Below are 25,944 nucleotides of genomic sequence, written 5' to 3'. Positions count from 1 at the left end.
TCGTCGGATGTGAAGCAGCTTTCAGAAACAGTTATGTAACTATTAGTTCAGAGATGTGCAGGAAAGGTGCCTTAAAGGCTAGGGAACTAGAAACTGTTTAAAAAAGAAAAAAAAGATTGGGTATGTGCATCTGAATCCATTTTTAAACTGCATTGTGAATTATGTCATTTATTTCAGTAGTTCAATGAGAAAGGCGAAACACATTCAGTACAGTAGAAACAGTATATCATCATTTTTGAATTATGATTATAACTTAATGCTAACAAAAACCCAACATCGCCAGAAATTAATCATACAAAACGTGCAGAAAATGTAATTGATTAAAAGGAAAATGTTGACAATTCATTAAAGATTAATTGGTAAGGCGGATCAATATGTGCTTGCCACCTCTGACTAAAAGCGTAACTGCAGCCTCTGTGTCAAGCTCGTGCATGGTGCCGCTTTTCAGTTTTCTTGGGAGTCTGAGCTGGAGTTTGGTCTGTGCTTTTTTTCAGTTTCCATCCCATTTGTGCCGTACGCTAGCTAATACATCACTAAATGCCCGCGAGTACGAGCATGACATCACACTTCACCCATCCCCACCCCCCAGGAAACTGGAGTGTTCGGGCGGAACACCGAAGGTACGATACAAACTGATAGGCGCAGTCAGTTAAAAAGTCAGGGCTCTTTGTACTACTTTAGGCATTAGTGGAGCATGCATGCTGTAGAAAAAGCTTTAACATTAACATTTTAAACTCCGCAAGGCACCTATGAATTTATGATCCTCCAGCAGACAATTGCATTCAATGAAAGAATCCACATACTGAACAATAAAGCCTTTATTGATTTTATTTTTTTTGTCTTTCCACAGTTCAAGTTTGTCAGTCCCACCAAATGAAAAGGTGGCAAATAGAGTGAAGGAGTAAGAGGTAGAGCAAGTGTTCAATTATTGTGATCCATGTTTAAAAAAAAAATAAAATCACTCGGACATATCCAGGGAAGGGCTGTCCAAGGACTCCAATTTTCTTTTCTTTTTTTTTTTTAAAGGAGGAAAAATAAACAGCAGCTTGTTTGCGGTGTTGCTAACTTTCCCTTATTCTCATAAATACTCTTGACTTTTTCTTACGTATTATATTGACAGAAGTGGCACTACAGTGTAAACCAGAGCAACACTACTGACATGGTCACAGTCTGAACACTTGTGGGTGAGAGTGAGAAGACCACATGGCCCTCTTGATGCGTGACTCTGCATAGACGCGGGCCGAGCTCTCAAGGAAAGAGCGCAGAAACCTGAGCAGCACATCCAAAATAGGCCAGTCAGTCAGCTGGCCCAGCGAGAATATATGTATGTGTGTGTGTTTGTGTGTACTGTATATGCATGTCACACTGCTTTAAAACAAACTACTACTAAACACTCTGACACGTGGCTGCACTGTCAGGAGCGCAGACAGTGGCACATAAAAAAAAAAAAAAAGGAGACAGTATTTACATCTTCAACATAAATTATTCCCCCTAACACACTGTGTGTGTGTGTGTGTGTGTGTGTGTGTGTGTGTGTGTGTGTGTGTGTGTGTGTGTGTGTGTGTGTGTGTGTGTAAGGCAGAAGAAGGTCTCTGGGAGAAGCAAACATAGGTGTGTGGAAACCAAAAAAACGAGACTGAGGCAATGCCAATTGGCTAGCACGATGATGCTACGGGCCTCTGTCTGGCTTTTGCATAGCACAGTGCTGTGAAGCTCTCTGTGCTTCTTTTTAAGCATTTGCGTAGCACACTGATATTAAGCATAATTGTTTATCACGCCTCTCACTCTGTGCTCCTTTTCAGACTTTTATGTAGTATACTGCTACAAAGCCAGAAAAAAAGTGGCACAGACTTGGAGATGTGAACAGTATTGCAGAATATCAGCAAGATGTGTGTTGCTCAACACATTATAAGCATAAGCAGTTAGGAGCATGCATTTCTCAGACTCGCTTCTTTGTCACATCACGTCAGTGCCTCATATGTAAAGACTCCAGAAATGAGGAAAAATAAGCAAAAACGTTTGTTTTTTTCTTTAAATGCAACCCAAAATAAAATCACAATGCAGGTCAGAATATTAAAAAACAACAACAGCGCACACACAATTTGCTGGCACACAGAAGGAGCAACTGTGAGCTCGATTAGGTGGACCACAGAATACTTCCAGGTGGTATCCATAGCAACAGCGGAGGACCCGAGTCGGGTGAGGGCGGGCTTTGACGGCCCCGCCAAGAGATACCTTCTCCCTTGTCAGCGTTACCTTTGATGCGCCAATACAATCAGAGTAAAATTCATACACACGTTGACAATATACAGTAAGAAGAGACGCTGATAATGTAAATATAGCTTCCGATAAAAGATGAAAGGTTGAAACTATTGAAAAATGGCTGGCTCTGGGTGGGTGGCAAACAAACGAAACAAAAAAAAGAAAAAAGAAAAAAGAAAACGTTCATATTAGTTTGAGTCGAACCTCTCCAGTTGCTTTGAGAAGCGCTCTCCTGCTCCAGCGCTGCCGTCAGACGTCAGGCCGCGCCCTGCTGAGTGCGGCTGCATGAGAGTCTGTCATTCCAGTAGCTGGGGCGGGGGGGGGGGGGGGTAGGGGGTATTCTCTTTAATTTTAATTCATTCTTCAAAAAAAAAAAAAGAAAAAAAAAAAAGAAGGTAGGCCATCGGAGCGTTGACGTTGAGAGGTCACGCCTACTGAGCACTGAGAGGCCCCTTCCCTTCCCCCCCAGCCATCAGTCGTCCAGGATGACCTTGACGAAACTGGCCACGTCTGTCTCTTTGGAGTCATGCAGGGTGAAAAACGGATGTTTCTGCGTTGGAAAGAGGACGCCAGACGCTTGGTGAGAAATATAACGACAGACGTTTGACTTCATTATAAGACAACAGGGTCCATGCAACCTTAAAGCAACATCCCAATGCACAAACAATGAGAATGTGTGCACTGTGTGCTTGAGGGCAAAGAACTTTTGATTATTATTATTGTTATTGAAAGATGAAATGATCAGAACACGAGCTTGGAGTCCTAGGGATGTGAACAGGACTGTTAGAAATGCCCACTTATCACAGAAAATATCACAACAATTGCCACAATATTTTGGAGTTTATGGACATAAGCGTAAGGGAGATCATTCATTCATTTAGTGTTCATAAAATCCAAAATATTGGTGCAACTTTTTGAATAATATGAGCATATAGTATGTAGAGATGGGGAGGAAAGGGGCGTACTTCTTGTAACTTACATGTCGGAGCATTCCATCACATTGCTCAGGCCACGTGTCCCCTCACGCAAAAGAGGCTTCCACAGAGGAGCGGCAAGTTTACACAAGCTTTCTATAGGCGTTATTGGCGTCACTCAAACTGCATGTGGCAATCAGCACTGTTGTTTGTGAATTAGACATCGCGCATCAGTGAGGATCATTTGCATAAAAGGTGGGCAATTTCTCAGCCAAATAAATGCTAATTACCTCATTTAAATACACGTAAATAGCACTGGTCCACCGAAGCGCGTTCTGCTTGCCATCTCAATTAGACATGGTCTGCTCCATTTTTTTTTTTAAATCTTTAGTAGATTCGGCTCTCACTTTACGATATAGTTCAATTCCTACAGCAGTGAGTTTGTACACAAGCATGTAAACGCATCGTGGAAGACGTGCTCAAACCTAAAACAGAGTTGATCTCCTTGTTTGTGAAAAGTAAAAACTTTTGATTGCAATATGACCTCAAAAAGAACCACCTTTGAACGATTGCATATACTTAGTATTACACAAACACAGATTATCATACATTTAGCGACAAAGATTAATTTTCAGTCAGATTGCATCCCAGTAGCTTGCAATTTAAGTGGAAACAGTCATTCTTAACGAATTGCTGTATTAAAAACATATACACATTTGAATGGATTTATTATTTGTAGTTTTTCCCCCCCACAAATAATGAATGATACATAGCTAAAATAATCTATCTATCTATCCATGCTCTATTGCACTGGCATTCATTCAGGTCACGGGCGAGCTAGAGCCTATCGCAGCTGACTTTGGGCGAGAAGCGAGATACATCCTCGACTGGTCTACAGCCAATCGCAGGACACATAACATCAAGTGCCACATTCACACCTACGGACAATTAAGAGGAAACAGGAAAAAATATCATTAAATATAATTAAAAGTTGAGTATACATTATACAAATACATACTGTATATGTTCGTTTATATTTCTTAAAGCACGGGGGGGGGAGGGGGCTTGCTTTTAGTCATCTTCAAAAGAAGCAATTAAAACAATTTGCAGAAACAGACTTACCATTAATTCTGTATAAGCTGGTCTCTTATTGGGCTCCTTTCCTAAGCTGTAAACGACACATGAGAGGGTTGAAGTCAATAAGGTGGAAAACAACGCCCCCTGGTGGACATTTAGCTATGTTGCTTTATCACCACCAACAAAAGGTGCGGATTCTGCTTTCTTTCCACTTTTGCAACATTTTAATAAAATAAAACTCTCTCAATGAATAAAGCATACGAATTATTCATACACATTGAGTAGGTGCTTTGAAGGTAACAATCGTGATAGTCATTGAATGAGCCGGGAGGAAGAAGAGGACAAGAGCCTTTGGGAAGTGAGGCTCACCATTTGGAGATGAAGTCTACAAAGTCCGGCGAGAAGCGGTCAGCAGGGAGCTGTGGAGAGGGCTCATCCACCACCTGCTTGAGCTGCTGGAAGGGGGTACCCCAAGATTCGTAAGGGAACTTCAGGATGGCCAACTCGATCTATGTTGGGAAACACACAACATATATACCATACATTGGATAGGAACAGTCGACATACAGTGCAGTTCTCATTCAATACATGCTTTATTTTCATGACTATGTACATTGTAGATTCTCACTGAAGGCATCAAAACTATGACAACTATCAAACACATTTGGAGTTATGTACTTAACAAAAAAAAGGTGAAAATATTAAAATAAGTACATAAATAAAAAGCCACCCTTTTCTCTGATGACTTTTTTTTGCACATTCTTGGCATTCATTGTCTCAATGAGCTTCAAAAGGTAGTCTCCCGAAAGGGTTTTCCAACAGTCTTTAAGGAGTTCCCAGAGGTAAGAATGCCAAGAGTATGCAAAAAAAGTAACCAGAGCAAAGGATGGCTATTTTGAAGAATCTATAATATAAAACACATTTTCTGTTATTTCACTTCACTATTTTTTTGTGTGTGTTAAATACAGTGCAGGCCAAAAGTTTGGACACACTTTCTTATTCAATGCATTTACTTTATTGTCATAACTGGTTGCTTTGGAGATTCTCACTGAAGGCATCAAAACTATGTATGAACTGATGTCAAGTTATGTATTTAACAAAAAAAGGTGAAATAACTGAACAATTAATACCTTTAAAAACTACATTTTCCACTTCCTGTTGACTGAAGATGACATTATCTGTGCTAAGGAAATAGGACCAATCACAGCTCACCTGTTTTCTCGGTTTGGTCAGCAAACTGAGCCATGATTGGTCGTTACCTATTTCCTCAGCACAGGTGATGACATCTTCAGTTGACAGCAAGTGGAAGAGTTAGTTTTTAAAGGTATTAATTGTTCATAAAGGAGAGTGTATATATATATATATATATATATATATATATATATATATATATATATATATATATATATATATATATATATATATATATATATTTTTGTGGTTGTTCTTTGCAATGGCCTCACCATGGTGATGCCGAGACTCCATATATCCGACTTGACACTGTAGCCTTTCTGGTTGAGGTCTGGATTGATGCGCTCAGGCTGAAACAAAATGAAGCAAGTGATTATTCATTGAATGTGTACATTCTAAAAAAAAAAAGTGTACTAAATGAAGCATTAAGTTAAATGGCACCCCACCGCCATGTAGGGCTTGCAGCCGGCATCCATGGTCTTGGCCACGGAGTCCACCAGGTGGCCGCTGATGCCAAAGTCGCACATTTTCACTTGGCCCTCAGTGTTGATGAGAACATTGGAGGGCTTCACATCTGGATGGGGAGAGACGTGTGGGGGAGGAAGACAAAAGTAAACACAAAGTGACAACAAAGGAGAAAGTGGACCTCTCTTTTCTGTGCTTACCTCTATGGATGACGGACAGGTTGCTGTGCAGGTGCTCTAATGCCTTTACAATCTGAGGAGGAAGTGAGAGGACTACTTATGGAGGGGGGCGGGGAATAGATCGTCGTCGAGTGATACAGTCACATTGAATTTAATGTGTTGATTGACAGATTAGGATTACGTACAGCTACGGTGATCTTGCCCAGGATGTCCTCGGGTATGGTCATGCCTTTTTCAATGACCTTCTTGTAGAACTTATCCAACGAGGTGTCCATCAGCTCCATGCAGATCCAAACATCGCCCTGAGAAGAAAAAGTCGGTCAAACACCTCATGACACTGAAATAACGAGGACTTGTGCAAGAGGCTGACCTCTCTGAAGAGGGCGCCGTAGAACGTGACTGTGTAGAAACAGTCCACCGTCCGCATGGAGATGTCCAGGTCCATCAGGAGCCTCTTTTGCTCCAGCGTGTTGACGGTGGCTCGAATCCTCTGTAGAGGGCAAGTCGTGTCATCACGGCTCACATTTTGTTCGGTCAGAATGTTACAAATTCGACCCGGTAGCCTTACCTTGACAGCCATGATGACACCGCTGGGCACGTGTCTCATCTTATACACAACGCCATACGCTCCCCTGCCCAGCTCGGCAATCTGCTCCAAGTCATCCGCTTTCACCACAAAGTTCTGGACAATCATCGTATTAAGTAGTCACGTATAAATATGTATTCAGTTGGGCGAAATGTCAGAGGACTTTACCTGGTCTCCGATTGTGACGCACGCTTTAGAGTCGAGATCTCGAGGGGGCCTGAAAGGAGGAATCGTTTAATCATGTACTGTCGATAGAAATTCTGTCTTGTCAGCTCATTGACATCAGAAGAGAATTAACACTGAAGCTAATGTCCTTTTTTTTCAGGTGAGATTTCAGGCTGAAACCAAAATATAGATCTAAATTGATTAAATAACTTCATTATTTTTCGTGTGCAATTAATACCTTTAAAAACAATTTTTTACACTTGCTGTTGACTGAAGATGACATCGTCTGTGCTGAGAAAATAGGTAACAACCAATCACAGCGCACCTGTTTTCTGAGTTTGGTCAGCAAACTGAGGCCCCGTCCACACGAAAGCCAGTTTCAATGCATCCTCACAAGTTTCTTACCGTTTAAGCCGTTCGTCCACATGACGGCGCGGTTTCGGAGCTTCCCTTTTGAAACTGGGCTGTACAGTGGAAAGATTTCAAAACGCGCCCCGTACGCGTCCGTCTGGACACCATATGCAGGATACTCCTCCAGTGATGATGTAATGGTCGCAGCTCGATGACGACGCGTTGTCGCAGATTGATGACGTCGGCGCCAATTCTCGCGCGACTGCGCGCGAACCGTCAGTCTGTCAACAACAAAGGCGGATAGCCGTGTTGTAGTCGTTTTGCGCAGCCTCCTTAGCTTGCTTGCTAAAATATTTTGCTTCTTTATTCAACAAACGGTGTTGTACTTAAATCACCCGCCATTGTCACTTCTCCTGTGTTCGTCTTTTTCATGCTGTTTTGATACATGCAAAGCCATGTTTGTTCTGTAGATTGCAATAAAGTTGTTGTTTTTTTGTTGTTGTTTTTTTAAGTGTCCGTCTTCTTCACCGATTCTTCTTCTACGCTCCCTGTGGCTGCGCTACAGTGCCACTCCAGACTTGGCATATACATTACAGCCGTCTTCTTTTGGACACACGCAAGTCCTGAAATGCTTCTGTGTGTCCGAGATTTGTTTGAGGAACGAAGCCGGCTTTGTTTCCGTCTGGACGGGGCCTTAGCCATGTTTCCTCAGCACAGGTGATGTCACAATTGTCATCTTCAGTCGACAGCAAGTGACAAAATTACTTTTTAAAGGTAGTAATTCTTCAACAGTTTATCTTCTTACTGTTGAAAACGTCTCAATGAGTCAAATATCCCTTTAAAATGCTTGTTGTGAATGTTTACATTCACTTCCTTGTTAGAGAACAGCGAGTTGTGCAAGAAGTACTGAAACATTTGGCATTCAAAAGGTTAGAGGTCAAACTGACCATATGTCAGGAACTGAAGACCTCTGTATTTTTTTTAAGTGATCTTACAAATATAATCAGTATTCAATTAACATGAATGTGTGTTAATAATGGTTGTAGATTAACAGTGGCATGATAAAACTGTACTGCATTTCTAGCTCAGAAAATGTAGAATTTCTGGATCTGGCTCTCTGCATGGATATAGGATGACTGATATAGAGTTGATGATAGATAAAATATAGATATTCATACGCTGCTACTGCTGGTGGGGGCTGCGCAAAGACTTCTTTGGCCAGCTTCAGCCCAGGGTTCTTCTTCTTCCCTGAGAAACAAGACAAGCCATTCATTACCTGCAATGCTACAGACTTTCACAAAACAAATATAACTTCCACATTCTATCCATTTCTATCCATCTTCTAACCCGCTTATTCCTCACAAGGGCCACAGCGTGCTGGAGCCTATCCTAGTTTGCTTCGGGCAGTGGGCGGGGTACACCCCGAACTGGTTGCCAGCCAATCCAATTTCCACATTTTAATATATTCCTATCTTTATAATGTATTTTTCATATTCAGTTTTGTGTTTTCTCAATTTCATTTTGTTCCTTGTGGGACAATAACAATCAAGCTATACTGATTTGGACTTCAGTACTTTGATTCGGTCTCACTCTCAAATTACAGTACATTATACTTGACGTGATATTTATTCACACTTCTCATATACACCTACAAAATGTATTGAAAAACAAAATGACATCACCAAGGAAAGATCTTGCATGAACATCGATGTATTTTCGGTGTGTCGACTCGGCAACACTTTGTTTTGACCACATACTAGTTGAGAATGAATCAACAGCACCGCTGATGGGTGCAACAAAGTACTGTAGTGCACAATTCATGGACAACCATCGCTATTCAATTGCACGCAAATCAATTGTCAACGTTTAATTGACTACTTGGTTGCTATGCACATAACCTTATGTGAGGTACGCACACACCAATAATCAGGCCCAACTTGAGCATTTTTCTTCTCTTTCAATCAAAGTCAGCAAAGGCCCGATGTCTCAAAAAGATTATCATGACCGATTATCTTGTATTGTGAGGTGGCAGACAATCTTGAATTGTAATCATAAATCTCCAATTGCAAATATTTGTGTGCGTGGTCAACTACTGATAATCGTTTTATTGATCAAACACGCAACATGCAAACTGGCAAACAGCGTAGCCATTTAACATTCATGCAACTCTACACTCTCTTCGGCTTAGGCACATGACACTCCCCCACCTTTTAAAACCATACGCACAGACACTACAATAGGATGCGAGGATAATGACCCCGAGGAGACAAAATAATACCTGCACCTCAAATGCATGTTGCTCCCAAAAACGTGTAACATTTTCTATTTTAAATAATGCCAAGGTCCCAAAATTTATTTTTTCGTTGTTTTTTTTTAATGCTAGAGAATACAGAAGGCTTTGATACAGCCTCTGACCTGAATAGGTCGCTTAAAGCAATGGTAGTTATTACAAAAAGCGTCCAGCAGGTGGCCGCAGAATATAAGAGATCAACCAGGGCCATGTTGCAAAAAGCTCTTTCCCCCAGTGTTTTAAACAGATTTGTGACTAATGATGAAACTTAGCTATATTCTAATGATAATTGCTGCAAAATAGAACAACTATACTTTTTTTCCTGATGAAAAAAGAGACTCTAATCTTTCTGTTGGTAGATTCCATGTTTTTATAGCAATAGAACACAATATTCTGTGGGCCTTGCAAAATCAGTCAAAATCCAGTAAACCAGCCGGGAGCGTAGGGGGTTGCTTCAGTGAAAATGACTGGGAGTAAATTAATTAATTATGGAAAATATTATTAATATTGCTCAATTAATGTTAATGTCATTTTTTGCCAACTTTTTGGGGTGGTGGTGTTTGATGTCACTATATATGTCCTGATATGTTTTATAAAAGCTGCAGTTGAAATGTTGAAAATCTGTCTGCGTAAGATGATGATTCTTGTGTTTTCAAAGGAGCTTTGATGCTTTATTGCATTGTGGGAAAAAAAAACGCCAATTGTACTGATTTTGTAACCGAAACTCCAGCAATGATGTGTTATCTAAGTGGAGATTATGTGAACAACAAGCAGAGGACCTGCAACAGGAGAAGGGCGGACTAGTGACTAACCGACACTGGTATGATGACCCAAATGGAGGGGGTGCTGGGTGCTGGAAAGGGAAATCAATCCATCTTCCTGATACGCCGTCAATGCGTCTTTATTTTATCGGGGCATTTGGCGTGATTTACTAGCTGCGTGCGGTGCAGTGAACTGTTGAAATCTCCCACGAGGGGCTTTCTGTGTTTGGACCCGTGACAAGAGTTCATTCATAAACACATTTTTTACCAGCAGCCGCTGGGACTTCCCTTTAACAGAGTGACACAACCTGCGGGCCTCGCACAGGAAGAACAGCTTCTCGGCACGGACGCTGGTTCTTTCCACACTTTGCGAGGGGTTCGAGTCTTTCGTGACCTGCCACTGGATGATGAGTTACACTCTACGGGCGTGCAATTGCTCGGACTAACTGCTTTCGTACAATTTACTGCACCTTCACTCTCCCACAGTAGCAGAAAAAAAAAGGCAGTGGGACAGTTAAGACTTTCGACTGGCTTTCGCAGCCAGTTAGTGAGTCACGCCACAGCAGTCAGGAGGAAGTGTGATTCACTAAACCCCCCACTGGTCGGATCAAGTGGGAGCAGGGGGAGAGAAAGACAAGTTTTACAAATATTTCAGAGATTCTGCAGCCAAACGCTGGGCAGATTTGAGCCGTAAGCCTAAAATAGGGCCACCGCGGCCTCGTCGAGTGCGCTGCTAAAAATAGACTGTGCTTCCTCTATGCAGGATGAAGTAGCACCAAACAGCTTGCAGTGACCTGACACATGTTGGCCTTTAGTTGGGAAGAAAAGAAAAAAAAACATGCAATGCAGATTGAAAAAAATAAACTCGCATACCCAAACATTTTTGGGGCATGAAATGTTGCTGCAGAAATGCTTGAGAATGCATGCAGTATCTGCACAGAAAAGCATGCACTCACACGCCGCAACATCAAGGACACTTGTACTGAAAGCAATCCCCCTCCCACTGTTTTTTTGTTGCTAAATCATTGTGCAAATGTGTCTAATATTGTGACCAACCCAACACATGCTGCATGCAATGCATAAAAAAGCAGGGTGGGCACATAGCGCGCGTGCGTACGCCGTGACACATCCGCTCAAAAACGCAACAACTGTCGGTCAGGGTACTTTTGGGGGGGGGGGGGGGGGGGCTGTGATTTCATTGCGCACGCTTGGCGCACTGCTAAATGTTGCCAGTGGAGCGGCGCCAGATCTGAGGAGACACAGATAGATGCTACAGTTGATATACTGTAAGTAAAACGTGACAAGGCACAGACATACCAAGAATTAATATTTACATAATTAAAAATTGTCATTCTATGTAGGTCCGCAGATATTGAATATTCAAATCAACTATTGGACAGATTATTCCCATCAATTAACTTATTCACTCCCAGCCATTTTTACTGAAGCAACCCTACAATGCAATAAAGCATCAAAGCTCCTTTGAAAACACAAGAATCATCGTCTTACGCAGAGAGATTTTCAACATTTCAACTGCAGCTTTTATAAAACATATCAGGACATATATAGTGACATCAAACACCACCGCCCCAAAAATTTGGCAAAAAATGACATTAATTGAGCAATATGCTAAAACATTATTTTCCATAATTAATTAATTTACTCTCAGCCATTTTCACTGAAGCAACCCCCTACGCTCCCGGCTGTTTTACTGAATTTTGACTGATTTTGCAAGGCCCACAGAATATTGTGTTCTATCGCTATAAAAACATGGAACCTACCAAAAGAAAGATTAGTCTCTTTTTTCATCAGAAAAAAAGTGCATTTCTATCTGTTTCCGTTTTGCAGCAATTAGCATTAGAATATAGCTAAGTTTCATCATTATTCACAAATCTGTTTAAAACACTGGGGAAAAGAGCTTTTTGCAACATGGCCCTGGTTGAGCTCTTATATTTTGGTGCCACCTGCTGGCCGCTTTTTGTAATAACTACCATTGCTTTAAGAAACCTCTTCAGGTCAGAAGCTGCGTCAAAGCCTTCTGTATGCTCTAGCATTAAAAAAAAGCGTATAAATAAATTTTTGGGACCATTGCAGTATTTAAGCCTTCTGTAAAACACCCATAAACAACGTTTTCAAGTTTTTGTTACCATGGTAATATTTAAAATAGAACATATTTATACGTTTTTGGGAGCAACGACTATAAAGAAAATGTTTATAGTCATTGTACAAAAATAGTCCGATAATTCCTCCTCATCTTAATCCGAAACAAATATATATTATAATAAATAAAGTTAAAATAATGCAGAATAGGTGATTTTATAAGAAAATGTTATCTAACAAAGAATACATTTACAATATTACAAAAATGAGTCCTAATATGTTGGTTAGTGTTACAGCGCATTCGCATACAAAAACAAATTGGGGTTATGTCGCCAATGTAGGAGTAAAACCAAGTCCCTAATCTTTCACGGTTAAACTATTAAATAAGCAACACAGAGATCAAATGTCTCGAGGCCGGCGAGCGGATACCACCCTGGGTGGCGTGATAGCGACGTCGCACTAAAGAAAATATCTGGATTGCTTTGAGTTTAAAGTGTCAATGGCCCGTGCGGCAAATCGCCGCCAGGAAGCTTTCCTCGGAGTGGGTTTTTACACAATCCACGTTGGATGACTCATGTGCTGACAATCTTTCACATACCCTGTCAAGGGTGCTGGTGTGGGAGAACCTAAAGTGTCCAAACAATACAATGCCACAACAATACCAGGCACATGCTCGCTACCAAAAATAAAAAATACAAATAAAGGGCTGTTTTGACTTAAGGGTTTCATAATTCATTCTTTGTACCTTAAATCATATTTATCCATTGAAATAACAGAAATTCCATTAAGCCCTTCCAGGCTCCCTTTGGTGTGTGCACATTGGCCACCAGGGGCAGTACAATACTGATATACAGACATATACATACATAAAGAACAATGGACTCACTAAGAGTCATTCATTAATTTTTGCAGCAGACAAAAAATAAACACCTGTGAAAATGGTATTATCTGTCTACATGTGTTGCTGCACAATTTGTGTTCAAATATCCATTGCTTATAGGTTTATAACTACAGTATAGCAACATTGATGTTAGCTTCGTTAGCCCTTCTATGGCGTTTTGTTTTATATTTTGTACTATGTTAGCTAGCTGACTTCCTTATAAGGCAGTTTTGTGGTTGTTTTAAAGAAATAAGTGATAATTATCTTCGTTTTATGTTTAGTTTAACCGTAAACTTCAACTGGGAGTGGCAAACAACAGCTTGAAGACACTTTTTCGGAATAATTTTTAAGCAAAGTGACAGCTCGTATCACAAAAATGAATAACCTTGGTCACTCGTGAATTAGGAATAACTGGTAAAAAAACAAAATAAAAAAACGCTTCTCAAAAGGAAAAAACAACAACAACTGGACGCTGCTTTCATGTGTGTATGGCAAACAAACATCTGCTGATTCGTGAATCCTTATTTTACTTGGGAATTTTTCTGTAGAACAAACTATTAGCTGAAAAATGCACCTACTTCTCTACCTATCCGTGTAATTTGGTGCTCTTTCGATACTGACCTAGGACCCCCGCCCATTATGGTGTGAACAAGAATAACACACAATATAAATATAAAAAAATAGGTAAATGATGATAGCAAGACCGAACACAGTCATTCACACACTATTAATCTTCTCATTAACTGCACAAATATCAATTACTATTTTCTATTTGAGTACATGTTCTGACTTTTCAAAATACATATATCACAAACAACTCAACACTTACTGTACCTTCTGTTGAGCAGCTAGCCGCTAACAGCTGATAATTTGTCAACTTCCACTACCACCAGTAGTGATCGGGCGGGCCCCTTCTCTAAATCATCTTTGAAGTTTACCACACTGTCTACAACCCCAAAAGGAGCCGTATCTGTTTGTCAGACCTCTACTACAATCTTCCGTCAAGCTGCTGTTCGCTATCAAGTCGGCCGGTGGCCAAGGCTAGCTACTCTCCGCTAACATAATGATCCAAATGCGCTCAATGTTGTAATTACAGTGAACTTCCACCTATTGACAATTCCGATTATTTATTATTTTCCTCAATGCAATGCAATGCAAATACTTTCTTTACAAAGTGAATACAAACGGCATATTGTTTTGCTTTTGCCTGCGACTAGCATACAAAGTAGGGCTGCATAATATATAGAAAAAAAATATCAATATCGCTATATTGGCCTATGCAATATGCATATCGCAAAGACATGCAATAAGTTCCATTTGGATTTTTATGCTTTTTATCTGAATTTGACCACTCAGACGCTAACTAAAATGTCATCCGTCCAATTGTTGAACATTATCGAGAGGTAATTACAATGAATAAGCTAAGAATACATTGAGTTTGCCTATTTTGCCGCGTCACAAAATGTCATCCTTTCATTAGATAATAAAAATGTCATTTCTTTAGGTACATGTTAAATATCACAATAATATCGATATCGCTATATTCAGCAACTATATCGCATATTGCATGTTTTTCCAGTATCATGAAGCCCTAATACAAAGCAAGCAAATTGTTATATTACTCAAACGACATTTCATCACATTTTGAAATCAAAATAATCCTCACAAATCAAACTACTATAATCCAAACTTCAGAGCTTCCTTTCACAGAGTTGACTGCCATTTGGACTTGTGACAATAAGATCGGAATTGTCAATTTGCGGTTAACCATTCGCAAATTCACCTATTCACGTCCCCTCCCTGTGGTACCTTCAGCTAAGTGTGGTTTTGGTGCTTTTTTTTTTTTTTTTTTTTTTTTTAATAACACTCCACAATGTCACAAGATGGTACCAAAACCTTGAAGGAAAGTAGTAACTGGTGTCAACAAAGCTTTATTCACAATTCCGACATAACGTCACAAGTCAAAATGGTGGTCAATTCGGGGAAAGCAATCTCTCCGCTCATTGAAAGCATTGGACTTTGGATCGTTGTAATTTGATTCATGAGGATTATTTTGTTTTGAAAATGTATATAACAATCTGTGTGGTTTGTATGATAGTCACAGGCAAAAGCAATACAAGCTGCCGTTTGTTTTCACTGTATAAAGGAAGCATTTGCATTGCGTTGCATTGGGGAAGTATCAGAAATGCCCGGATTTTCTGAATTGTCAATTCACATGAGATAGTGACAGAGCCAAGCCCCAACCAGCGTTGAAAGATGACATGATATTAAAGTATGCGGGGATAATAATAATAATAATGCATCAGATTGATCTGCAGAACTTGAGGTAAATTTAGGGTTTGAAGTTTGAACTATTAATATAGACAATTGCAAGCATTTTAGGAGGGGTGTTTACTATTCACCGAGGGTCAACTGTAATCATGATGATAATGATGATGCTGATGATCATAGCAGAGAACCTATGCAGTAGCTACCTGCTTGCATCCAGCCGACTGTCAACATTTAGAGCTACAGCACAAGTCAAAACATGCCTTGGTAGGCCAAAGAGAGCCACAGTATGTGTACTCCCCCACCATGGTAACGCTAGAATGATTGTGTAACAGCACAAGCGGTGAACTTGAAATGTAAATTGACGACATCATCATCCCGTGTGTGTGTGTGTGTGTGTGTGCGTGCGTGCGCGCGCGCGCGCGCGCGACACACACAGAGGAAGCACCTTTATTTGATTTTTCCGATGTCCATTTTTCCCCAATGTTTGAGCACAGCAACACGCAGCATTACTTTTTTTGGTTTAATAATAATTTTAATATTAAAGTAAAACAAGCAAGGCGAGGCTTAACGTGTTTTGATGTACTGGAGCTATCAATCACAACCAATGAGTCATACGTCACGGCGACAAAAATACGAACACCTGTAGTCGCCATTGTATCTTTCTTTCCTTTTTTTAAAACACAAATTTAATCACTCTTAAGCGTTTACTTCAAGCGCAAGCGGGTGCTTTATTTTTTTTCTCCACTCCGAAAAATCACGTTAACTTACAATTTGAAGACAATAGAGACGCGAGTACAGAATGTAGCTACAATGCTAGCTGCAAATGTTATTTAGCATGTCAACAGCGGGGGGCTAGCTTCCGAACACACACTCTTTGCACTTGCAGAATACAAAGTCAACGAGGCATGCTGACTAGCTTCTACTTGCTTTTTTGCACTGTGCAAAGCTTTCCACCTGGCGTGCTTTCATTTCTTAAAAGGTTGCTAGCTTACAAAAACGACTTCCGCACACACATACATATATATATATATATGCATTCCTAAGGGAAAAGTAGCACGAGTGAGTGTTGTGGGGTAAAAACACACATACCTGCTTTGGACAGAGACATTTCCCCTTTGCTTTGATGAGGGGGAAGGGAAGCACAAAGACTTTTTGCCTTTTTCTACTCCCTCCCTCCCCGCATCGAACCCGTACGCCCGCTCAGGATCGCAGGCTGCTCGTGCAGGGGGAAAAAAACTAGCAGCAGCGATGAAAGCAAAAAATGAAATAAAAATGGCTCGTCTCTGCGCGCTCCGAACGCCTCCGGCTGCTAACGCAAGCGTTCACCGAGCGATTAGGAAGCAGATGCACGGTTAGGGTTGAAGGCAGCGCGGGCTACACACTTCGAGTAAGTTTGCTAACAAAAAAAAAAAAAAACCTGCACTTTTTAGGGTGGCCAAAGTCTGACAGCTGAGGGGGCCAGTAACGTGATGACGTACTTCCGGCTACACCGCTAAGCACCCCGAGAGTTGTAGTTTTCTTTTATTAAAACCCAACCAGGGCCTTTTTTGTTGTTGTGTTTGTCGTTTTTTTAAAGGCTAAAATTTTCACCAAATGCACACTTGAAAATAAAGAGGAACATATACTCAAAACTATTAATGTACAAAAAATAGAAAGCACTGCACACAAAGGAACGTGGTTGTACTTCAAAAAAATAATGTACACAGGAGTACTTAAAAAAAAAAGTATATATTAGTATAAAGTATTATAACATTTTACAAATTTGCAATTCTACGACATTATTATAGTAGTATTACTGTTTTACGTGTACATCATTTACATTTGTGCTGATAAAAGTATACTGTATTAGTAGTCTGTTGCAGTGGCAAAATATGAATGTGTGCCAGTCATTAATAATAATAAAAAAAAAACATGAGTGATGTATGAGCACAACTGTAACAAGAAAAATGTTGTAATATTTATTATTGTGACTACACATTTATATTCACTCAATATTAAAAAAAAAATTGTCTCATACTACTAGAATAAAGTAATTTTGCGGCTGATGCATTTTGTCATAATTTGATTTTATTCCTGAAATATTTTTATCCACACAACAATTTATCCTTCCTCAAATTCTTGTAAAATTATTTATTATTTTTGTAAAATATTTATTCTTGTAATGTTATTTTTTTTCTATAATATTTTTTACTTTATTGTTAATACACCCTCAACCCTCATGAAGATATATGGTTCAGATAATGGATGGATGGATGGCTTAACAATACTTTTTATGGTAATTTAGCAATTTACATTACCACGTTATTTTCATAACATTCTGGCTTTGTCCTCATAATGACAATACAGTTGTAATATTTTGACTGCATCGTCATTTTTGTAGCATCTACAACTTTATTTTCGGAGTAGTAAAACTTTTGTTGTATTAATGTCTATCCATCCATATATATTCTACTTGTTAATCCAATTCAATTGTATTAGTGTAAACATACAACTTAATGCATAGTATTTTGATGCCATAACATTACTACATACTACACAAAATTATAGCTTTTTTTCTAAGGTATAACAAAAATAAAGTTGGAATATTATGACTGATATTCTTAGATTTTTCCCCCTATCATATTGATACATTTTTCTTAAAATATTTTTTCCGCATAACGAGAATAAAGTCACAATCACACACATGTGCCTTGATCCTCACAACATTAAGGAGAAAAGTATTTATATAATATTTTCACCGTAATAAATATTCAACTCAATTCTTGCAACTTTGACTTTTTCCACATGAGAAAATAGTAGAAAGTGTGGACTTTATTGTGATAAAACAACTTTATTCTGGAAACATCACAACTTTTTGTAATAACTCAACAATATTTTTTTTTCTAATACTCCTTTTTGTTCATTATGTTGAACCAGCCTATGACTTTTACAGTCTCTCAGTTTCCCAATGTTGGAGCTTTATTTAAATCTTGCTAAAATGTACATGTCAAAATAAATAGGGAGGAAAAACTCAAGCTGCAATTCAATTCTCAATTATTATAAACAGAATCTACTGAACAAAAAGGAATGCTAAAATGAGTTTGTAATTCCATCAACATGTATCTAAATGTAACTTAATATTCTATGAACTAAGCATCTATACCTGACTAGCGATAAAATTAAAATAAATAAATACAAAGGTATGACATTATATTTGAATTCTAAGCAATAAAAGGAAGACATTCAAGGAAAAAGAAAAAAACTGGCAAACTACACTTTGCCTGAACAAATACAGTACAATGATTTTGGTTTTGTGCATGAAAAACTATAAAACTTCCTTTTTTGGGAAATATTTGGAAAACTATTAATGCACAAAGTAATGACAAATGTTTGTATGCTGCGATATGAGTACAACTGTGTGTGTGTGTGTGCGTGTGTGTGCGCGCGTGTGGGGCAGACCCCCACAGTTGCGATCTATTTCTTCGCAACAAGCAAGGTATGGTAGAGCGGTTTTATCACAATGTGCAGATAGAGGGAGCTGTCAATCAGGTACTCGGAAACGCGACGCTGCAGGTCGGCGCCAACCAGGAAGTCTCCCACCTCCTCCGTGCTTTGGTGGAAGTTGTAGACGTGGCGGACCACCACTTTGCCTTGCTGCCTGGCCATCACGATCACTGTCTTCTGGAAGCTCACCCCTGCAAAGTCCGGACTGGACGTGGCCGGCGTGACGATGATCCTCGGCCGGCCTCCGTCGGTGCGGGTGGGCTGCATGGCTCCCATTTCAGTGTAGGTGGACCTGGCGTTTAGGGGGAGCCAGCGAGGGGAGAACAGAGAGTTCCACGTCACCCGTTTGCTGGAGTCGTGGCCACTTGGACCCAACTGAGTCTGGAAGCTGAAGCTGCGGTCGTCACGCGTCGGGTTGTTGATGATCCAAGGGGAGCCCCAGGAGGAGGACAGGTAATTGCGGGGCGTGAAAATACTGCAGTTGACGTCAAAGTATTTGGCCAAAGTGATTGGTGATGCCGAGTGGAATTGGAAGGCCAGGTAGAGGAGGTCCCGGATGGATTCGTAATACTTCTGCATGAGGGGGGACTGCTTCTGGAGACGGAAGAGATACTGAGGTGGGATCATGCCGTAGCGAACCAACCTCAGGGCAGTCTCCGTCGTCTTGCCAACAGGTTGGTTCTGGTTGATCCAGGCCTCCAGGGCCTCGTAGAGCTCCAGCTCCGTCTGCAAGATGAGATCCGAGCGCTGGAGTAAGGAGAGGAGCAGCTCTTCACTGATCGAGCTCCATTCCTGACTCTGCAACACCGACGACAAGTTCCACGAGAGATACTGTAGGCAACTGTCCCGCAGGCCCACGTCCCCCGTTTGCAGCGCGTAGTTGTACCAACCAACTACATGGCCTGTGGGGGAGTCGCTCGACAAGTGTTGGGTCATGTACTGGGTCAGGCCCTGCTGCAAGCTCCACACGTGGTACTTGCTGGCAAGCTTGTGCAGAGAAATAGCCTGGTCCAGACGCACGGAGACGTCACCACAGTACAAGTACCTGCAGAAAGAACCCAAACACACTGAAAAATGGCAGAAAACAGTACTCTGATGTTTCCCATCTGAGTCACCCAAAAGCCCACACTGTCCTGTTTTAGATTGCAAGCCTCAAATGCAAGGCAATGTCAAAAAAATAAAAAAAACTACAGTGGAAAAGCAACGTACATACGTACTGATTTTTGAAAATCTACTAGGTGGACATACTCAAAATATATGCAAAATTTCCACACAGTGCATTTGATTACACAAATGAATGTAGCACACACATTGTGATTTATCAAACATGAGATGAATTGCAAACGGCACCATGGTGCATAAACATGATGAGGAGGTGCAGGCAAAATGAGAGGCGAAAGGGAGAAGAGGTGTTTCCAACATTTTTGAAATGTCAGGAACCAAACTTAGTGCAACGTATTGTCTATTGCCATATCGCCATTGACCCAAAAAAACTATTTTCAACTCTGCGTTTCCTTGCATCTGGACTGTTAGAATGCACTGATGGTTTCTCCCAGAGAGGTTTTTTTTTAGGTGTTACAACCATAGTTTTAAATCCAGTGATATGCAGGATGGGCACTCGGGATGAGTTATAAAACAAAACAAAACAAAAACCGAGTTTTGATGTAGTTAGCATTTGTCTTCCACTTCCACTTCCAATTCCATCACTTTAAACTATTTTTTGTGTTAATGGTCCATGGTGAAAATCATCAGCACTATCAAAAATGCAAAACCCTCTTGTAAGTACGGTGATCACTCTTGCGTGTAACTGTGAGAGTAATTGAACACGCAATTTGCATGCACTATTTGGGACCTTAGTGAATCAGGCCCATAGTGTATCACAGGGTTCAGCAATTCATCTTCCAAACTTTCATCCGAGCAGCAGAAAAGTCTATTCATTATCCAACTCTTCAAAAATCATTCACACTTTGTTTTTTGCTGAGTCCTCCTCACCGGATGAACTTGTCAAAGACGGCGGCGCAGTCGGGCGCCTCCCTCAGCACCACGATGCTGCCATTGCGGCTGAGCAGCAGCTCCTCAAAAACGTCGCTCTGCATGGTGAGCACCAGGCTGTGGGCCTGGATCACCTTCACCTCATCCGTGTTGACGGTGTGCACGCGGAGGGTGACGTCGCTGCCGTTGCCCGCCGCCAGCAGGCCCTCCATACGCTGCACTAGTCCCATGGAGTGATTCAGGACGGTGGCCCCCATGTCCGGGGGCGCCTCCAGCTTCAGGGGAGCTGTGGACACACAAATGGTGGAAAGTAATTAAGTAAAAATACTTTGTTATTGCCTGCGTGGATAATATTTTCCCCCCTTTATAATTTCTTTCTTTCGTATATTTCAGAGGTAGGCCTATACTTTTTTTTCCTACTTTAGCCATTTTTTTTTCATCTAGTATCTGTAATTCTACTCAAGTGCAGACTGTGAGAACTTTTGGCGAAGATGAGACATGGCGGACCAGAGATGTGTCTTATTCATCTGTGAAGATTTTATCCTCAGCCTTAAGGGCTTTCCCACATCTCCAAAACTAAATAAAAAGAAAATTGACACCACAAGGTTTTGAGGAAGAAAAAAAATGCACAGTTGGCTCCGAGCGATGCTTCATAAGTCTTCATCAAAGCTCAAAGACAATCATTGTTAACAAGTAGCAAAATGAATTATCCATCCATCTTGTTTTTTGGTCCTCGATAGGGTCATGGGTGAGCTGAAGCCTATCCCAGTTGATTGGGCGAGAGACGAATAACAACATGGTCTGGTCACCAGCCAATCACATGGCACATATAGACAAACGTTCACATTCACACCTATGAAGGAAGCCAGAGAACACAGAATTCAACATACAAAAGACAAAAATACATCGTACTTTTAATACTAGGGAATCCTGTTTTGACACACGTGCATTATTTCACCTCAAGTCCTCTTCTTTACTTTTTCTAATGCAATAAAATGCACAGACAGCAACATGGCCGTGCTTCAGACCCAAGCCACTAGATAGCACAACATCCAGCCACCATCCATTCACATTGGCTTCCTTGGAGTGGAAGAACAATGTCGGTTGGTGGCCATTAAGGTGCTAACTGCCAATCCCAACCCCACAGAAAAGAACAAGGAAGGACAATACATTAGGTACAGTTGTGTTATGTTGTACTCACAATTTTTGTGTCTGAAGTTATGTGAAGAGCAAATGTTTTTACTGTTTGTTTTTAAGCAGTACATTACTGTTATATGCATGTTTCCCCATGAAAACCCATGTAAAACAACAACAAATTGTGGGTGGTTTTTGAGGGCTGGAATGTATTAATTGCATTCTCATTACTTTTTGGATGAATTGTATTTGTCAGAGTAGCTTTAACACAACATACTTTTAGAAACACTGCTTTTACTGTTTCACTGAGCTAAATTCCACACACTATTTCTATTTTTTATCTACAGTATCTAGTATTTCTTGCGCGCGATCTATCTGTTTTGGTTTGTCGGAGAGGCACGGGTGCTTTCGCATGATTTATTTTCGAATCCAACGTAACCATTTATGACATTTGACTGTCATCAACCAAACAGAGCCCGGCGGCTCAACAAAGTATTTGTGGCCCCACACAGGCGCAGTTTGCAAATACTAATTACGTGAAGTGTGGCATAAACAGCAAATGAAAGAATTCACCTCACAGTTAGACACTCCTGGCCGCTCATTCAATGTATGTTTAACGTACAGACTACAAAGAAGAACAGTTACATCACACACTGTCATCTGTGTCTGCATTAAGATGTCCACATTTCAGCCTACAAGAACTATGCCCAGAACTTGTGCTGTTTCACATTTAAGCAAAGTATCAAAGCCATTTTTTTTTGTGGCTGGATTTGCCCTTTTTTTTGGTGTTATTTTTATTATTATTATTATTATGATTGTAAGCGATAATGCTGGCAATAACTGATTTTGCACATTGCTATTCCCTTTTTTAGCCCATTTGGTCCTGCCTTAAAAAAAAGAAAAAGTAATAGAAGTTACTCACCTGTTACTTGGTACTTTGTCTTAACTAGTGTTATTATTTGCAAGTTTACGTTTTAGTTTAACAATTATTATTCTAAAGAAACAGTATTCTGAGTTAAATACAACTGTTGGCTAGTCTACTCTGCCCTGCTCTAGCCACCCCTGGTGCAAAACCACCTTAGGATAATTACAACCAAAGAGAAAACAAAACATTTATTGGTTGTTTAATTTTACACATGAGTGGGCAGACACTCTGGAGAGTGGCGACCCAACTATTTTTTTTGATACAAACACATACATAAATAGCATTTTCCATCATATGTCCCGCTTAATGTCGGATTAAGTGAATATTTCTGTGTTTTATGTATGTATGTAACATTTCTATCAACATGCAATTGTTTGGAACAAAGTGTTACTGCAAACAATTGCTAGAAAAGATCAGACAAGTTGTGATTTACATTGTACAAAAAGGAATGTGGCAGCTCAAAACCCAACCAATTTAAAGTGGGTTTAAATTAATTTAATTAATTAATTTAAACTTCTTAAGAATGAAGTCAAACTATGATGTTGAGTTTTTACAGAGTAAGTATAGTATCTGTAAAGAGATATGGGCTTGGCAGCTTGGAAAAACGTATATATATAGCGGGCAAGGTTGTACTCTAACCTGTCTTCAAATGTGAACCTGCCTCAGGTAAGACAATTAACACAAGCAGTGGACGAGAAAAAAATGAAAATCTAGTCATACTCCCCTGCATGTACTGAACTGTGAGTAGGAACTACAGTGGTGCCTTGAGATGAGTTAAATTCAATCCATGACCACACTTGTAACTCAAGTCACTTGTATCTCAGTCAAATCATCATTCCCTATTCCTGATCCCCAAACCCCGCCAGCCCCCACCCCACCCCCAAAAGCAAAACATTTCAAATAAATAAATACATTTATTCATAAAAATAGCACTCTATAATCCACACGTTATTGAATGGCATGATTAGAACGAAACAGTATTTGCCACACTTCACAAATGGATATAGGCCCCTCCCAGCTCAGCTCCTCACAGAGAATAAAGAATATATGACTGTGATTACTGTAAAGGGTTATTATGCATTTCCAATTTTGTGTTAGCATTCATATTAAGCTAGTGGACTAAAGACTAAGCTGTGTGCTTGTTTTAAATACACCATGTGCAGTTTTCCCACTTTAATATTGATTTTGACAGTAAACTTAAACTAAGGGTAGCATCAAATGACTTGATGTTTTAAAAAATATATATTTAAGAGTCAAAGCAAAAAAAAAAAAGGCCGAATGATAGCTCATATCTTGGGTCACTTTTGTCCAGGCATGAATGATTTTGAAAAATAATGAAATTGCATTTTATTCCCCCTTTCAATAACGATTGTGATTTAATATGTGATTTTTTTTAAAGTCCTCTTTCTATGTATTTATTTACCAACACAAGCAGTAAATTAATTGATCTGTATTATTAAAAAATAACATCAGATTCATTGCACATATTTTGGTCTTATAGATAAATAATAAAGGCCAAGACGAGACAGTTTATCAACTTTGATTAGAGTAATCTTGATAAACACTTTTTTTTACTTTTCGTGTTCACTACAAAGACTCCCAAACCAATAAACCTTACCCAAGATACAAGGTACCACCTTTTTGTATTCATATGTGCAGCTGTCCCTTGCTCCAATTTCTTGAATGAAGAGAAACCTTGAAGTTCATGGCTACACATTTAAGTCCTCAACACAGAGTATCTCTGTCCATAAAGTCAATCTTACCAGAACAGAAACTGTTAGACGGCCTTCATATTTCAGAATCATACCCTGAAGATTAACTTTTAGTTGAGAACAATGTGGATTCATGTGGTCAAAATCAATTTAAAAAAAAAGGGGCCTCTTCTTCAAGAGAAGCTTTTTTCCCCCCCTCAGCCTCCTTAATGTATTGTTGGGTGGGCACAAAGCCAGCTAGCAAATGGACTCTCGTGTCTTGGAAGCGGGCAGCGTGAGTAGAATAGACAACCAAGCCATCAGTCCTTTGCCTTGGGGCTGGGCACTCAAGCCTTGCCCTATTAACCGCTGACATTATGGGGGAGGCTGGACTGGGAAAGAGCAACACCACACCTCCCACCATTCACAATATTAAGGAAAAGAAGCAAAGTAAAGTAAAAAAATAAATAAATGTTCTTACCTCCTCTAACTGCTATAAAGTGGCTGAAGAAAAGAAATGTGGTCCAGGAGACCCCAAAAAGCAAGCCTAGATCATGGGAGGGCATCATCTTGCTTCCTGAACAGTCCTCTCACTGCGGTATTGTTTGCACAGAGGTGTGTTGCCCCCTCGTGTGTGAGTGTGTGTGTGTGTGTGCTGCCCGGCTTCCCGTCCCGCACGCTTTATGTAGGACGCCGGCCTTTCGCTGGCGCATCTCGCAAACCCCGGCCGACTCCATTGATTGGTGGAATCTGGCAGGGGCGTTGCCATAGCGACGGCTTTGATTTTGAATTCCTCCCGTTTAGATGCTATATGCCATCGATCAGTATAGCCGGCGAAGGACCGGGCCTAATGTTTTTTTGTTTTTTTGTGGGGGTAGAGGCACTATCAACAATCGATATTCATCTTTTAATGGCACACCGCACGTAGAGTATCTGGAATTTTAAAAATGCTCTATGTGAGGTTTCTATTTCTAGACATTTGAGCTTTAATCACAGCAGACTGCCACTGAGACTATCTGCCAAATATAATTAAGGCTCTAATTTGCTCAGCTAATGGCAGTCAATCAAGTTTCATAATCCATTTATGGGGCCTCCAGTGTGTGTGTGTGTGCGTGCGTGTGTGTGTTTTAACTAATTACTTTCTCTGATCCCAGTGTTTACCAAACTAATGGGAGGATAATTTGATTGTGCTGGGTCTGCTCATTTCAATTTATGCAAAACTCGGTT

General features: G+C 40.3%; 2 protein-coding genes across 2 annotated transcripts; both read right to left on the bottom strand.

The window, feature by feature from the left end:
* Positions 1–800: 800 nt before the first annotated feature.
* On the bottom strand, positions 801–16,956 carry LOC147181464 (dual specificity mitogen-activated protein kinase kinase 6-like). Its single transcript, XM_086088427.1, has 12 exons — positions 16,582–16,956; positions 8,369–8,438; positions 6,843–6,891; positions 6,657–6,770; positions 6,459–6,578; positions 6,274–6,390; positions 6,110–6,161; positions 5,891–6,018; positions 5,717–5,794; positions 4,623–4,762; positions 4,299–4,344; positions 801–2,812 (listed from the first exon to the last, which is right to left on the bottom strand). Exons 1-12 carry the CDS (start codon positions 16,598–16,600, stop codon positions 2,735–2,737), a joined length of 1,011 nt encoding a protein of 336 aa, XP_085944553.1. The 5' UTR covers positions 16,601–16,956; the 3' UTR covers positions 801–2,734.
* A 1,352-nt stretch (positions 16,957–18,308) lies between these two features.
* btbd17b (BTB (POZ) domain containing 17b) lies at positions 18,309–25,465 on the bottom strand. Its single transcript, XM_086091823.1, has 3 exons — positions 25,199–25,465; positions 20,968–21,253; positions 18,309–20,020 (listed from the first exon to the last, which is right to left on the bottom strand). Exons 1-3 carry the CDS (start codon positions 25,284–25,286, stop codon positions 18,946–18,948), a joined length of 1,449 nt encoding a protein of 482 aa, XP_085947949.1. The 5' UTR covers positions 25,287–25,465; the 3' UTR covers positions 18,309–18,945.
* Between the last annotated feature and the right edge of the window lie 479 nt (positions 25,466–25,944).

Source organism: Leptonotus elevatus, chromosome 1 (genome assembly GCF_054856555.1).
Source record: "Leptonotus elevatus isolate MCC_2025b chromosome 1, RoL_Lele_1.0, whole genome shotgun sequence".
Lineage (NCBI taxonomy): Eukaryota > Metazoa > Chordata > Actinopteri > Syngnathiformes > Syngnathidae > Leptonotus > Leptonotus elevatus.
This window is presented reverse-complemented; position numbering and strand designations above follow the sequence as displayed.